This window comes from Lampris incognitus, chromosome 15 (assembly GCF_029633865.1).
Source record: "Lampris incognitus isolate fLamInc1 chromosome 15, fLamInc1.hap2, whole genome shotgun sequence".
Lineage (NCBI taxonomy): Eukaryota > Metazoa > Chordata > Actinopteri > Lampriformes > Lampridae > Lampris > Lampris incognitus.
In genome coordinates, this window is record NC_079225.1 from 49,494,008 (window position 1) to 49,508,794 (window position 14,787).

The following is a 14,787-nucleotide window of genomic DNA, read 5'->3' on the forward strand; positions in this document are numbered from 1 at the left end:
AGCCGAGTGCATAAGTCTCCTCCTGCCGGTACATAGCCTCTCCATCGCCAAGACTTCTGCAGTGCCTCCTCGTGGCCACACATGGTAACTGGGTACTTTGCGGTCCCAGGCCAAACTGCAGGGGATCTTGGAGCAGCAGTGGGCCCCAGAGAGAAGGCGCACAGGCCCACCGGTGTGTGGACACGCCCTGGCGTCTCTCAACCACTGCCCCAGCTATGGGTTAATAGCAAATAAGTCCTCAACGGCGGAGTGGGCGGAAGATGGTGGCTGTGAGGAGCGCCACAACGGCCGCAAAGGCGGAAGAAGGCTGCAGCAAAAAAGGGCCCCCAGTTGTCTTGGTCTCTATGCCACTGGATCCTGGCCTTTCTATGCCAAGGACTGTGTGCAGGCTGCCTGTGCACCAGCCTCCCCACATTAAAAGATTCCACGCACAGGCGTCTGCGGCTCCAGGATTGGCCTCTTCGCCCACCTGAAGACCCACAAGGACCAAGAAGGAGGACAGTCATACTCGACCCCGAGTGACCGCTGATGATGGTATATACACACACACACACACACACACACACACACACACACACACACACACACACACACACACACACACACACACACACACACACACACACACACACACAAACAGATATAATAACGCACAGCACCCCTTATCCTTGTATCCTTTATTCAGACAAGGAACAAGTTTGCAGAAAGAGAAAAACTTGGGAGGAAGTTCAGGAGTAGAATTAGGGGAGGACGGATGGATGTGGACAGAAGAGAACATTTACAATAAGCACTTAATGAAGACACAGTGATGGTGAACAGTGTGAAATACATTAACTGACACGTCCGCACAGCTAAACCAGTAACATGCCAGTTCCTCTCAATGTAATACTACATGTCTGAAACACATAAAAATACAAGATTAAAAAAAAATCTATTATAGCGGAGTGTAAGGCTCCACAGCATAGGGTATATAACGTAAGTATAGTATATCATGAGTACAATTGTATTCTATAGTAGTTTAGTGTATAGTATGGGAGCGGCGAGTCCATTGTAATCATAACAATTTTTAAAAACACCCTTTGAATTTTACATCTTTCTGTTCAACATACACTTAAACCTAACATGTACATGTTATACTGACTAGTCTCCATAGTAAACCTAACATTACATGTCTCCTCCCATACATGTGGAGGCACCAGCCGCTTCTTTTCACCTGACAGGTGTAATATCCTAGACATAGCCTAGGATATAATTGGCTGACACGACGCCTCATTTGCATACGTCAGGGTTATATGAGGATGCTTGCTGCATGATTGAAACACACAAGATGGACGCTGCAATAAAGAGTAGTCAGACGTGATATCGTCTCCTGTCAATTTCCTATATGACCACTGTCAGAGTGACTATGACTATAGTGACACCACAAAGTATTACATGGTGTCAGAACAGCGGACTCATTGTCTACCATTCGAAATGGATTCCTTGGGTGTTCCAATACTGAGATTGGATTGGGACCCGACCAATTTACCGGAGTCATGGAGAAGGTTCAAGTAACATGTGCAGCTAATGTTCACTGGACCGTTGAAGGCAAAGAGCAAGGAAGATAAGTGCAGCTATCTTCTTCTGTGGGTCGGAGACAAAGGACGGGATATTTTCAATACGTGGACACTGACACCGGACCAAGCAAAGGTACTGCAAACGTACTATGATAAATTCGAGGAGTATGTTATCCCGAAAGCTAACCCAATCTTTGCTAGATATACATTTCAAGAGAGAAGGCAAGGTGCTAGCGAATCATTTGAACAATTCGTGACAGACTTGAAACTGCTAGACAAAGACTGCGGCTATGCTAACGCAGACGAAATGGTTAGGGACCGTATTGTTTTCACAACCAACTCACCTACAGTCCGAGAGAAACTGCTTAGCCATGGAGCTACACTACACTTAGCAACCAACTCGCCTAGAGTCCGAGAGAAACTGCTTAGCCATGGAGCTATGCTACACTTAGCAACCAACTCGCCTAGAGTCCGAGAGAAACTGCTTAGCCATGGAGCTGCACTAGACTTAGCAACCAACTCGCCTAGAGTCCGAGAGAAACTGCTTAGCCATGGAGCTATGCTACACTTAGCAACCAACTCGCCTAAAGTCCGAGAGAAACTGCTTAGCCATGGAGCTGCACTAGACTTAGCAACCAACTCGCCTAAGTCCGAGAGAAACTGCTTAGCCATGGAGCTACACTACACTTAGCAGCAGCAGTATGGTTTCATGCCACGAAAGAGCACCACAGATGCAATGTCTGCTTTGAGAATGTTGATGGAGAAGTATAGAGAAGGCCAGAAAGAGTTGCATTGTGTCTTTGTAGATTTAGAGAAAGCATACGACAGGGTGCCGAGAGAGGAGGTGTGGTATTGTATGAGGAAGTCGGGAGTTGCAGAGAAGTATGCATGAGTGGTGCAGGATATGTATGAGGGAAGTGTGACAATGGTGAAGTGTGCGGTTGGAATGACAGATGGGTTCAAGGTGGAGGTGGGATTACATCAAGGATCGGCTCTGAGCCCTTTCTTGGTTGCAATGGTGATGGACAGGTTGACGGACAAGATCAGGCAGGAGTCTCCATGGATTATGATGTTTGCGGATAACATTTTGATCTGTAGCAAGAGGGTGCAGGTGCAGGTAGGGTGCAGGTTGAGGAGAGCCTGGAGAGGTGGATGTATGCACTGGAGAGAAGAGGAATGAAAGTCAGTAGGAGCAAGATGGAATACCTATGCGTGAATGAGAGGGAGGACAGTGCAATGGTCAGGATGCAAGGAGTGAAGGTGACGAAGGCATATGAGTTTAAATACTTGGGGTCAACTGTCGAAAGTAACGGGGTGTGCAGGAGAGAGTGCAGGCAGGGTGGAGTGGGTGGAGAAGAGTGTCAGGAGTGATTTGCGACAGAAGGGTACCAGCAAGCGTTAAAGGGAAGGTTTACAGGATGGTTGTCAGACCAGCTATGTTATATGGTTTGGAGACAGTGGCACTGATGACAAGACAGGAGGCGGAGCTGGAGGTGGCAGAGTTGAAAATGCTAAGATTTTCACTGGGAGTGACGAAGCAGGACAGGATTAGGGATGATTATATTTGAGGGACCGCTCAAGTTGGACGATTTGGAGACAAAGCAAGAGAGACAAGATTGAGATGGCTTGGACATGTGTGGAGGAGAGATGCTGGGTATATTGGGAGAAGGATGCTGAATATGGAGCTGCCAGGAAAGAGGAAAAGAGGAAGGCCAAAGAGGAGGTTTATGGACACGGTGAGGGAGGACATGCAGGTGGCTGGTGTGACAGAGGAAGACGCAGAAGACAGTAAGAAATGGAAACGGATGATCCGCTGTGGCAACCCCTAACGGGAGCAGCCGAAATTAGTAGTAATAGACCATCCACCAAAAAATTGACTTCTATGGCCTCCACCATTTCTGAAAACATCAGCAAGCACGTCAACACCCAATGACTCGGAGCTTTTGGAAAATGTCCACTTCCGATGTGGTGGATACCACAAGAGGGGGGCGTCCGTATCCTGATGGTCTGCCTACAGACTCTTATCGTGAACACGGTAAACACGATCCCATTTGAAGGCACTGACTGATACTTCATACTGTAACATGCATGGATAAATAGACTCGCTAGCCCTTGGCTAACGGGTCGGACCTTTCAGTCGACTGGTTAACGTAGTCACCTGTGGTGCGGGAGACTCGGGTTCGCGTCCCGGCTGCGGCAGTTCCCGGGCTGCCCCCCCCCCTTTGAATTCGCTACAATACCTAGTATTTACAAGATGGCGTCTCGGTGGGGAGTGAGCGAGGAAATTGTGACCGCTAACAATATGGATTTTTTCGCCACAGATACACAAGACGAGGTAATTAACAACTTCTATAAAACACTGGCTAATGCAGTGTTGAGCTGTTATTTGTTTCGCCATGTGTTTTAAACGACACAGGCCGCAGAGTTTGTGTATGTGCCAAGCTGCCCAGCCAAAAGAAAAAGCGGCCCGTGGATACGGCCGCAGTGTAGACAGTAAATTTGGGAGAAATAGCCAGTCGTATTGTTCAGATTAATACTCGTCCCACATCTTTTGTTACTAGGAAATCAAGCATGATACAGTTGTAAGTCACAGGATGTTAAATATCATGTCAGGCCAGCGGTAAGGCTGATGGTGCTGGTTGACAACACTGCTGCAGCAGTGGCTCACTAGTCAGCGTCATCCATTCGTCAGTCTGTTTGGCTTGTTGAGTGACAATTGATTTTTATGCACATGGTTAGCCGGGCATGCGCTGAAATGGTTAAATCTATTGGAACAATTACCATGGAGACCCATTCGGTCATGTTGATGTGCCAAGCCTGTGTGTGTTCAAAGGCTCTAATTCATTCCTGCGTGGTAACAATGGAAATGGTCATGGTAGGTGCAGTAAAATAAAAAATTTTTTAAATAAATTTATTTCTGATTCTTTCCCATTTTTCTCCCAATTTAGTGGCCAATCGCTCCCTATTTTAATTCAAACACTCATCCTCGTACAGCATGCGTTCGTCAACTGCATCTCTCCGGCCAGCAGTCTCGAAGGAGACGCCTTGTCACGGAAGTGACGAGGCGAATCCAGGCTGAACCACTGCTTTTCCCCACACAACCAGAGACGCATTCATGTGACGAACACAAGCCGACTCCGCCGCCCTCCCGGAGACAGCACTGCCGATTATTGCTGCTTCATCGAGTCCGGCCATAGTCGGATCTGACGAGACCGGGGCGCGAACCCCGGTCCCCAGTGGGCAACTGCATCGACACAAAGCCGATGCTTAGACCGCCACACCCCCACGGACAGGAAAATAACTTTGTAGTTTCTGGTGACCATTCCACTGCTATGGACAATCCATTATCTGCACACCGACTAAGGTCTGTCACTGGGTCTGCTTAATGTCAGTAGTCTCAAACGGCCCACGTCAAATCTTTTACACGTGTGAATAAGTTAATCGTTGTAAATCACATTTCGGTGGCCTTATGCATACGAAATAGGTTGTGACTGTGCAGAAAACGGCTTGTGTTCGGTTGTAACAGGTGTCTGACATTCAGATCTGACCAGAGATGTAAAGCGCTTTGAGTGGCTGCTGCAGCTGGAAAAGCACTAAATAAAATGAAACTTGATTGATTGATTGATTGACAGTGAGGAGTTTCACCAGGGGGACGTAGCACATGGGAGGATCATGCTATTCCCCCCAGTTCCCCCTACCCCTCGAACAGACACCCCGACCGACCAGAGGAGGCGCTAGTGCAGCGACAATGACACATACCCACACCCAGCGTCCCACCTGCGAACCGGGATCCCCGTGTTGGTAGGCAACAGAATAGACCGCCACGCTACTTCGACGCCGCCATGTTCTGGCATGTAACCATCCTGTTGTACAGGAGCATGTAACCATCCTATTGTATAGGAGCATGTAACCATCCTGTTGTATAGCAGCATGTAACCATCCTATTGTATAGGAGCATGTAACCATCCTGTTGTACAGGAGCATGTAACCATCCTATTGTATAACAGCATGTAACCATCCCATTGTATAGCAGCATGTAACCATCCTGTTGTACATGAGCATGTAACCATCCTATTGTATAACAGCATATAACCATCCCATTGTATAGCAGCATGTAACCAATTTGAATTTTTAACCATAAGAATGAGAAGTTTTTTGCAAAGGACATGAGGTTCCTCACAAGTGCAGAAAAACAAACGCTTGTGTGTGCATGTGTATGTGCGTGTAAATGTGTGGTTGAGGCTCCCTACCTGTATAGGAAGGGTACCAGCTGACCTCTGACCCTCTGGGTTTTCCTCTCGTCACTCAGGACAGATGAAGCCTCCATCAGAACACCCTCTACAGCCTGATACAGAACAACTCACTAACACACCACTGAATCAGCCCAAAGAAGATGATGTCATCTTACAATGACTCTCCACGGCCCTCCTGCCTACCTGTATGACATCTATGGCCAGCGGGCTGAAGTAATAGTGATCCAAGACATCAGGCTGTCTCCCGCTCAGCCACATCTCCTCCTCTTTACTGAGAGCCTTGAGAAACCAGTGACTCACTTTCTCCTGGTGGGAAAAGAAGAAAGAACTTTGTCATTGTAAGCAAGCACACAACGAAATTCAGCCTCTGCATTTGACTCATCCTATGGTATAGGAGCAGTGGGCAGCCGTCGTGCAGCGCTCGGGGACCAACTCCAGGTCTTTTTGCTACTGCCTTGGTCAGTGGCACAGACAGGAGTATTAACCCTAACACAAATTTCTTTGATGGTGGGAGGAAACTGGAGCACCGGGGAGACCATGCAAACTCCACACAGACAGGACCTGGGATGGCCTGTGGCTCCTGCTGTGAGGCGACAGTGCTGACCAGTGGGCCAACGTGTTGCCCTGAAGACAGTCTGAACTGGTATATCTCATCAGCAGTACGATCAAGAGGCTTCAAACCATTTAAGATCCAGTCCAACAACTTTAATACATTCAGACAAATTTGATTGTGTATTGTTCATGTTAGGAGTCATTTCTTCATCTTCACAATATCATTTGATTTGTTTTAACTGAATTAACACCCCCTCGCTGAACACAGACAATTCTCAGCAGGTTGACTTCACAAGACTCTATTGATAGCAAGCTAGCTCGCTAACTAGCATGATGTTGCGAGGAGCTACACTAGTTGCGAGGCAACTATTACTGCACTATGTACATTTACGTATTTATATTTATATATTTATACACAACTACATTCACCATTCAGCTGCACTTTTGTCTTTTTTATTTTAATTTTTCTCATTATTACTTTTATTGCCAACCCCTGTAAATACTGTACACGTTGGACTGTTAAATGTTGAATTTTGACTTTTGTTAATTTTAAGTGAAAAAAAAAATCCTAACCTGTAAATACTGTTGAATTTTAGATTCACGTGTTAGATTTGTAGGATAGCCTGGTGCCCAGCTACTGGGGGTGCAGAAGCCTGTGAATTCTTATTGCGAATCCCAAGCCCGGATATATGGGGAGGGTTGTGTCGGGAAGGGCATCCGGCATAAAATCTTTGCCAAATCAAATATGTGAGTCATAAATCAGATTTCCATACTGGATCGAGGCCCGGGTTACCAACGACCGCCACCAGTACTGTTGGCCGGCAGGGTGTTGGTGGAAACTATGCTACTGTTGGGCGAAGGAGAAGGAAGACTGTTGTGTGGAGTTCAGGCAGGAGTTAAGACAGGCGCTGGGTGGTAGTGAAGAGTTGCCAGATGGTTGGGAAACCACTGCAGAAATAGTGAGGGAGACAGCTAGGAAGGTACTTGGTGTGTCATCAGGACAGAGGAAGGAAGACAAGGAGACTTGGTGGTGGAATGAGGAAGTACAGCAAAGTATACAGAGCAAGAGGTTGGCAAAGAAGAAGTGGGATAGTCAGAGAGATGAAGAAAGTAGACAGGAGTACAAGGAGACGCAGCGTGAAAGCGAAGAGAGAGGTGGCAAAGGAAAAGGTGTATGTTGAGTTGTATGAGAGGTTAAACACTAAGGAAGGAGAAAAGGACTTGTACTGACTGGCTAGACAGAGGGACCGAGCTGCAAAGGATGTGCAGCAGCTTCGTGTGATGAAAGATGGAGATGGAAATGTGCTGACAAGCGATTAGAGTGTGCTGAGAAGGTGGAAGGAATACTTTGGGGGGCTGATGAATGAAGAAAATAAGAGGGCAGGTTTGATGATGTGGGGATAGTGAATTAGGAAGTTCAGCGGATTAGCAAGGAGGAGGTGAGGGCAGCTATGAAGAGGATGAAGAGTGGCAAGGCAGTTGGTCCTGATGACATACCTGTGGAGGCATGGAGGTGTTTAGGAGAGATGGCAGTGGGGTTTCTAACTAGATTGTTTAACACAATCTTGGAAAGTGAGAGGATGCCTGAGGAGTGGAGAAGAAGCATACCGGTACCGATTTTCAAGAACAAGGGTGATGTGCAGAACTGTAACAACTACAGAGGTATAAAGTTGATCAGCCACAGCATGAAGATATGGGAAAGAGTAATAGAAGCTAGGTTAAGAGGAGAGGTGACGATCAGCGAGCAGCAGCAGTATGGTTGCATGCCAGGAAAGAGCACCACAGATGTGATGTTTGCTTTTAAACAATTTAAACTTCAGAGAGACATGGTGGAACGTCAATAGCAAAGTTGAAAAAATGAAAATATTACCTGAAAAACAAAACGGAAAACACATATTGCTAATCTAACAAACGTAACAAGGCTTATAAAACGTGACATGTAAAAAGAAAGAACGGAAAGTTGAGAAGGAAATGACGCAAACAACACGCGTCATAAATAGTGACATGACGCGCATGACGACGCCCAAATTACGCACGGTCACATTGACCGCTCATGGTCGTTTTAGGTAGATCTTATCATAACTTTCTTTTTGTGCAATTGATCTAAAACTCATTTTAATGTAAATATGTGCAATTTTAGGAGCATTCGTGGAGCAGCAGGTCTGTATCTTTTTTCCACAAAGTTTTTAAACTTTGAAAAGCCAAAACGGTCAAAATGACCGCCTTGGTGGTTCTAGTGGTTTTTAAAGCTTAAAGTTTTAAAGTAAAGCAATTGTGTTACGCAACAAGAAAAGATGGCACAACATTTTGGTAGAGCTGTTGCACTTGCATAACGTTTGAATCCGTGCCTTGATAATGCCAAACTGTTGTGCCTAATTCTTAAAGTAAAAGAAAACTAGAGAACTGTTTTGTCTCGTGCTCACCAAGGCGTCCTCCTATGTATCGTACTGAATCAAATCGTGAGCCCTGAATTGTGAGACGTATCGAACCGTGAGCTTTGTGAACCGTCCCACCTCTACGGAATACATGTGTGTGAATGAGAGGGAGGACAGTGGAATGGTCAGGGTGCAAAGAGTAGAGGTGACGAAGGCGTATGAGTTTAAATACTTGGGGTTGACTGTTCAATGTAACAGGGAGTGAAGAAGAGAGTGTAGGCAGGGTGGAGTGGGTGGAGAAGTGTGTCAGGAGTGATGTGTGACAGAAGGCTACCAGCAAGAGTTAAAGGGAAGGTTTACAAGATGGTTGTGAGACCAGCTATGTTGTATGGTTTGGAGACAGCGGCACTGATGAAAAGACAGGAGGTGGAGTTGTAGGTGGTAAAGTTGAAGATGCTAAGATTTTCATTGGGAGTGATGAAGAAGGACAGGATTAGGAACGAGTATATTAGAGGGACAGCTCAGGTTGGACGGGTTGGAGACAAAGCAAGAGAGACAAGATAGAGATGGTTTGGACATGTGTGGAGGGGAGATGCTGGGTTTATTGGGAGAAGGATGCTGAATATGGAGCTTCCAGGGAAGAGGAGAAGAGGAAGGCCAAAGAGGAGGTTTATGGATGTGGTGAGGGAGGACATGCAGGTGGCTGGTGTGACAGAGGAAGATGCAGAAGACAGGAAGAAATGGAAACGAATGACCCGCTGTGGCGACCCCAACAGAAGCAGCTGAAAGTAGTAGTAGTAGTAGTAGAAGTTCCCAGTTGATTAACTTTGGCTCCAGACTTCATTTCACATTTAACATTTCCCTGAGATGAGTCTGACCAGTCATGCAGTTATCATACTAGACAGCCTCACCTCCATGTGTTTCAGGTACTGCTCCTCCAGCAGTTGGAGATCCCTCTGGAGGAGCAGAGCTCCCACCTTCTCTGTCTGGATGCTCCCTTTCAGTTCTTCATGATTTAATATGTCACTTTATGAAACAACAGCAAACACAAAAGAAAACACTTAAAATATAGAAAGTTTAGAAAATGACTTTAAGCAAATGATCTGAGAGAGGAACGGGTTAAACGCACCGACCTTTGAGCTGGCACTCACTTTGGAAAGCAGTCGTTCACCCAGAACAGCAGGTAGCAGCCATCCTCCACATCTGGGCCAGTACCGGTCAGCTCTGTCAGATGGGTGGAGAAAGCCTGTCGGTAAAATCCAGCGTAGAGGCTGACGATGTCGAACTCTGGAGGGTAGCGGCCCTTCACCTCCCGGACCACAAACAGGAGGTCATTTTTCAGATGCCTCCCCATGCGACAAACCTTCCTCCTGAGAGCTGACGGGAGGTTTTCCACACTCAGGTTTGGGTTGGAGGCGGCAGCCTGGAGCCGGGACTCCACCATGGTGCGCAACAGGGCATTGTGTGTCTGCAGGCATCTCTGAGGACGCCACACAGGAACCAGGTCTTCATCATGGCCCTGCCACCGCCGGTCCTGCTCCTCCAGCTGCTGGATGGAAGCCACTGCACTTTGGAGGACTTGAAGTGTGTCCTCAGGGGAGGAGGTGTTGAAGGTGTCATGGACAGCGACCCACACCTGCAGGAGCAAAGCCTCAAAGTCCTTCTGCAGTTTGTCCTTCTCTTCCTCACGGGGCATTGGTCGTGCTGCTGCTCCTTGTGCCACCTGAAAGAAGAGCTGCTCCTCCCTGCATATGAGCTCCTTGCTGGCCTCCAACAGGAGCTTCTGCTTTAGCTTCTCCTCAAATTCCAATGGCAGCTCTACTGCTTAACCAAAACATGACCAAAGAAATATTTGACACTTGGCTTGCTAAAGTCAAATTTCATAGAAACAGAAACACCAGAGCAGCACAACCGACTCCTCAGTTCAAATACTCCTCAGTTCAAATGCTGAGACATAAGATAAGTTGCAACAAGACGAGACGAGGCAATGTGATGGAACATTGTTTTGAATCCCTGACCTTCATGGTTTGTTGATTAGGAATCAGACAAGAAAAACTGTTAATCATTGTAGAACGTTTAAAGAATGAAATAGGTTATATTTGTTTCAAAGATCAAATTCAGGTTGAGTTATTATGTGTTTAAAAACAATGAAATCTACAATAAATACCCCCAACACACACACACACAAACACACACACACACACACACACACACACACACACACACACACACACACACACACACACACACACACACACACACACACACACACACACGTAAATATCACCGTAGTAATACAGAGACAGACAGACGAACAGATAGAATAACCTTTGTCATGGTACATACATACAACAAAATGTACACTCTGCATATAACCATCCTATTTTACTGGAGCTGTGGGCAGCTGCAGCTCCTGGGGACCAACTCCAGTTCTTCTTTCCATTGCCTTGCTCAGGGGCAATGGAAAGAAGAGACACCAGACCCAACAATGCAGACAAGCTGAAGGCCGCTATCAAAGCAACCTGGGCTTCCATAACACCTCAGCAGTGCCACAGGCTGATTGCCTCCCTGCCACGCCGCATTGATGCAGTAATTTTGTGCAAAAAGAGCCCTGACCAAGTATTGAGTGCATAAATGAACATACTTTTCAGAAGGTCGACATTTCTGTGTTACAAATCCTTTTTTTTGATTGGTCTTTTGTAATATTTTAATATTTTGAGATACTGGATTTTTGATTTTCATGAGCTGTAAGCCGTAATCATCACGATTAAAACAAAAAAGACCTGACATATTTCACTTTGTGTAATGAATCTAGAATTTATTTTTTTCGGATGATCTGCTGTGGCGACCCCTAACGGGAGCAGCCAAAAGTAGTAGTAGTAGTAGTAGTAATGAATCTAGAATATATGAAAGTTTCACTTTTTGAACTAAATTACGGACAATAATGAACTTTTCCACAATATTCTAATTTTTGAGATGCACTGTATATATATATATATATATATATATATATATACATATACATATACATATATACATATACATATACATATACAGGTGCATCCGGAAAGTATTCACACCCCTTCACTTTCCCCACATTTTGTTATGTTACAGCCTTATTCCAAAATGAATTAAATTCCTTTTTTTCTCATCAATCTACACACAATACCCCATAATGACAAAGAGAAAAAGGTTTTGTAGAAAATTTTGCAAATTTATTCAAAATAAAAACTGAAATATTGCATGTACATAAGTATTCACACCCTTTGCTATGACACTCAAAATTGAGCTCAGGTTCATCCTGTTTCCACTGATCATCCATAAGATGTTTCTACATCTTGATTGGAGTCCACCTCTAGTAAATTCAATTGACTGGACATGATTTGGAAAGGCCCACACCTGTCTATATAAGGTCCCACTGTTGACAGTGCATGTCAGAGCAGAAACCAAGCCATGAAGTCAAAGGAATTGTCTGTGGACCTCCGAGACAGGATTGCATCGAGGCACAGATCTGGGGAAGGGTACAAAAAAATTGCTACAGCTTTGAAGGTCCCGAAGAGCACAGTGGTCTCCATCATTTGTAAATGGAAGAAGTTTGGATCCACCAGGACTCTTCCTAGAGCTGGCCGCCCAGCCAAACTGAGCAATAGGGGGAGAAGGGCCTTGGTCAGGGAGGTGACCAAGAACCCGATGGTCACTCTGACAGAGCTCCAGCGTTCCTCTGTGGAGATGGGAGAACCTTCCAGAAGGACAACCATCTCTGCAGCACTCCACCAATCAGGCCTTTATGGTAGAGTGGCCAGATGGAAGCCTCTGCTCAGTAAAAGGCACATGACAGCCCGCTTGGAGTTTGCCAGAAAGCACCTAAAGGACTCTCAGACCATGAGAAACAAGATTCTCTGGTCTGATAAAACCAAGATTGAACTCTTTGGCCTGAATGCCAAACGTCACGTCTGGAGGAAACCAGGTACCTCTCATCACTTTGTTAATTCCATCCCTACAGTGAAGCCTGGTGGTGGCAGCATCATGCTGTGGGGATGTTCTTCAGTGGCAGGAACTGGGAGACTAGTCAGGATCGAGGGAAAGGTGAATGGAGCAAAGTACAGAGACATCCTTGATGAAAACCTGCTCCAGAGCGCTCAGGACCTCAGACTGGGGCGAAGGTTTACCTTTCAACATGACAAGGACCCTAAGCACACAGCCAAGACAACGAAGGAGTGGCTTCGGAACAAGTCTGTGAATATCCTTGAGTGGTCCAGCCAGAGCCCAGACTTGAACCCCATTGAACATCTCTGGAAAGACCTGAAAATAGCTGTGCAACGATGCTCCCCATCTAACCTTACAGAGCTCGAGAGGATCTGCAGAGAAGAATGGGAGAAATACTCCAAATATAGGTGTGCCAAGCTTGTAGCTTCGTACCCAAGAAGTCTTGAGGCTGTAATCGCTGCCAAGGGTGCCTCAACCAAGTACTGAGTAAAGGGTGTGAATACTTATGTACATGCAATATTTCAGTTTTTTATTTTTAATAAATTTGCAAAAATTTCTAAAAAACCTTTTTCACTTTGTCATTATGGGGTATTGTATGTAGATTGATGAGAAAAAAAGGAATTTAATCCATTTTGGAATAAGGCTGTAACATAACAAAATGTAGGGAAAGTGAAGGGGTGTGAATACTTTCCGGATGCACTGTATGTAGCCCTTGGTTCTGCAGGCCGGCTCCCTAGCCCTGTATTTTTTGCCTCTTCCCTGTCTCCCTCTGCGTTGTGTTATTTGATTGGTGTGGTTGGAGTCAGGAGAAAACGGACAGGAGTCGGCGTTCTTTGGTCCGAGCAGTGCAGAATTTATTCTCTTGGCTGTCTTTCATCACGTTTAACATATCAAAAATGTTGTCACTAATTTCAACTTATTTTTAAATTAACAGTAGGCCTGGTGCCACACAGAACGAGCGGCTAGCTAGCATTTGCGGGTTGGCTCTCAGTAGTTCGCTAGGCACATGGGCATCAAAAGTCATAAAACAAAACCATTTTCACAAACTAACCTAAAACATAAAACGATATCTCTGGCACACATATTTACATATAAAACTGCATGGATGACCATTTAAACATAGGGTTGCAGATGGATTTAACAGAACACCCCGTTTCAACACGTTACCTTTAACATATCAAAAACGTTGTGCCCTAAAATGGCCACCACGACCAACGACGGCAGCCCAAACAGCTTTTCAACCAGGCATATCAACAAACTGAGCGCCCCCCAGTGGCTACTCCCAGACTACCTTGTAAATTGAACCAGGAATGAGACATCTCAAAAACAAAACATTACAGCATAAATGATGTCACATTCACCATCTTATAGATAGATAGATAGATAGATAGATAGATAGATAGATAGATAGATAGATAGATAGATAGATAGATAGATAGATAGATAGATAGATAGATAGATAGATAGATAGTTATCCACATGGGAAAGTGAATGAGTTTTAAGTTATAAGGGCTAAATGAGGATGTTCTATTAGGACAGAAAGTCAGCCTGAAGACCACTATGTGCTACAGCTGGTCATAATGGTAATACTGATCATGGGTGATATTGGTACTGATGTTAAGAATGATAACAGTAATGGAGCTGACCTACTGGACGGACGTCTTCCGGTACCGGGTCGCTGTTTTGGGGTGTCCTGTTGCGGCGAACCAGCTCCGGTAGCCTCACTCTCAACATGTCCGCTCCTTTACAATTATCTCTTCAAATACACGTCTTTGCATTTACATGGATTTAATATGTAACACTTATTTATTCCGCACTTATATTCTAAACAGTTGATTGTAAAATATAAGCGATGTTAATTTCCTCCGCTCTTCTTCTTCTTCTTCCGGGGTCCATAAAGAGAGCAATATAAAGTTCAACAGTACAAACTGTACCGTCCGTGTGACTCCTCCGGGAGAGCGACCCCTCAGCTTCTCATCCGCGCTCATTCGGAGGGCGCTTGGTGCGCTACTGTCGCGCCTGACGTTGCTAAGCAACAGAAAGCTGCGCGCTGAGATGACGTAA

At 45.5% G+C, this 14,787-nt stretch overlaps 1 protein-coding gene across 1 annotated transcript in view; it reads right to left on the reverse strand.

Moving 5' to 3' along the window:
- The window catches only part of tnfaip2a (tumor necrosis factor, alpha-induced protein 2a), a 52,026-nt gene that overhangs the window by 36,746 nt on the left and 493 nt on the right, over window positions 1-14,787 (reverse strand). Inside the window, exons 2-5 of the mRNA XM_056294251.1 lie at window positions 9,888-10,560; window positions 9,648-9,762; window positions 5,993-6,115; window positions 5,807-5,901 (exon numbers count right to left, since the gene is read on the reverse strand). Coding sequence (XP_056150226.1) covers window positions 5,807-5,901; window positions 5,993-6,115; window positions 9,648-9,762; window positions 9,888-10,560 — 1,006 coding nt within the window. The remainder of the gene's footprint in view (window positions 1-5,806; window positions 5,902-5,992; window positions 6,116-9,647; window positions 9,763-9,887; window positions 10,561-14,787) is intronic.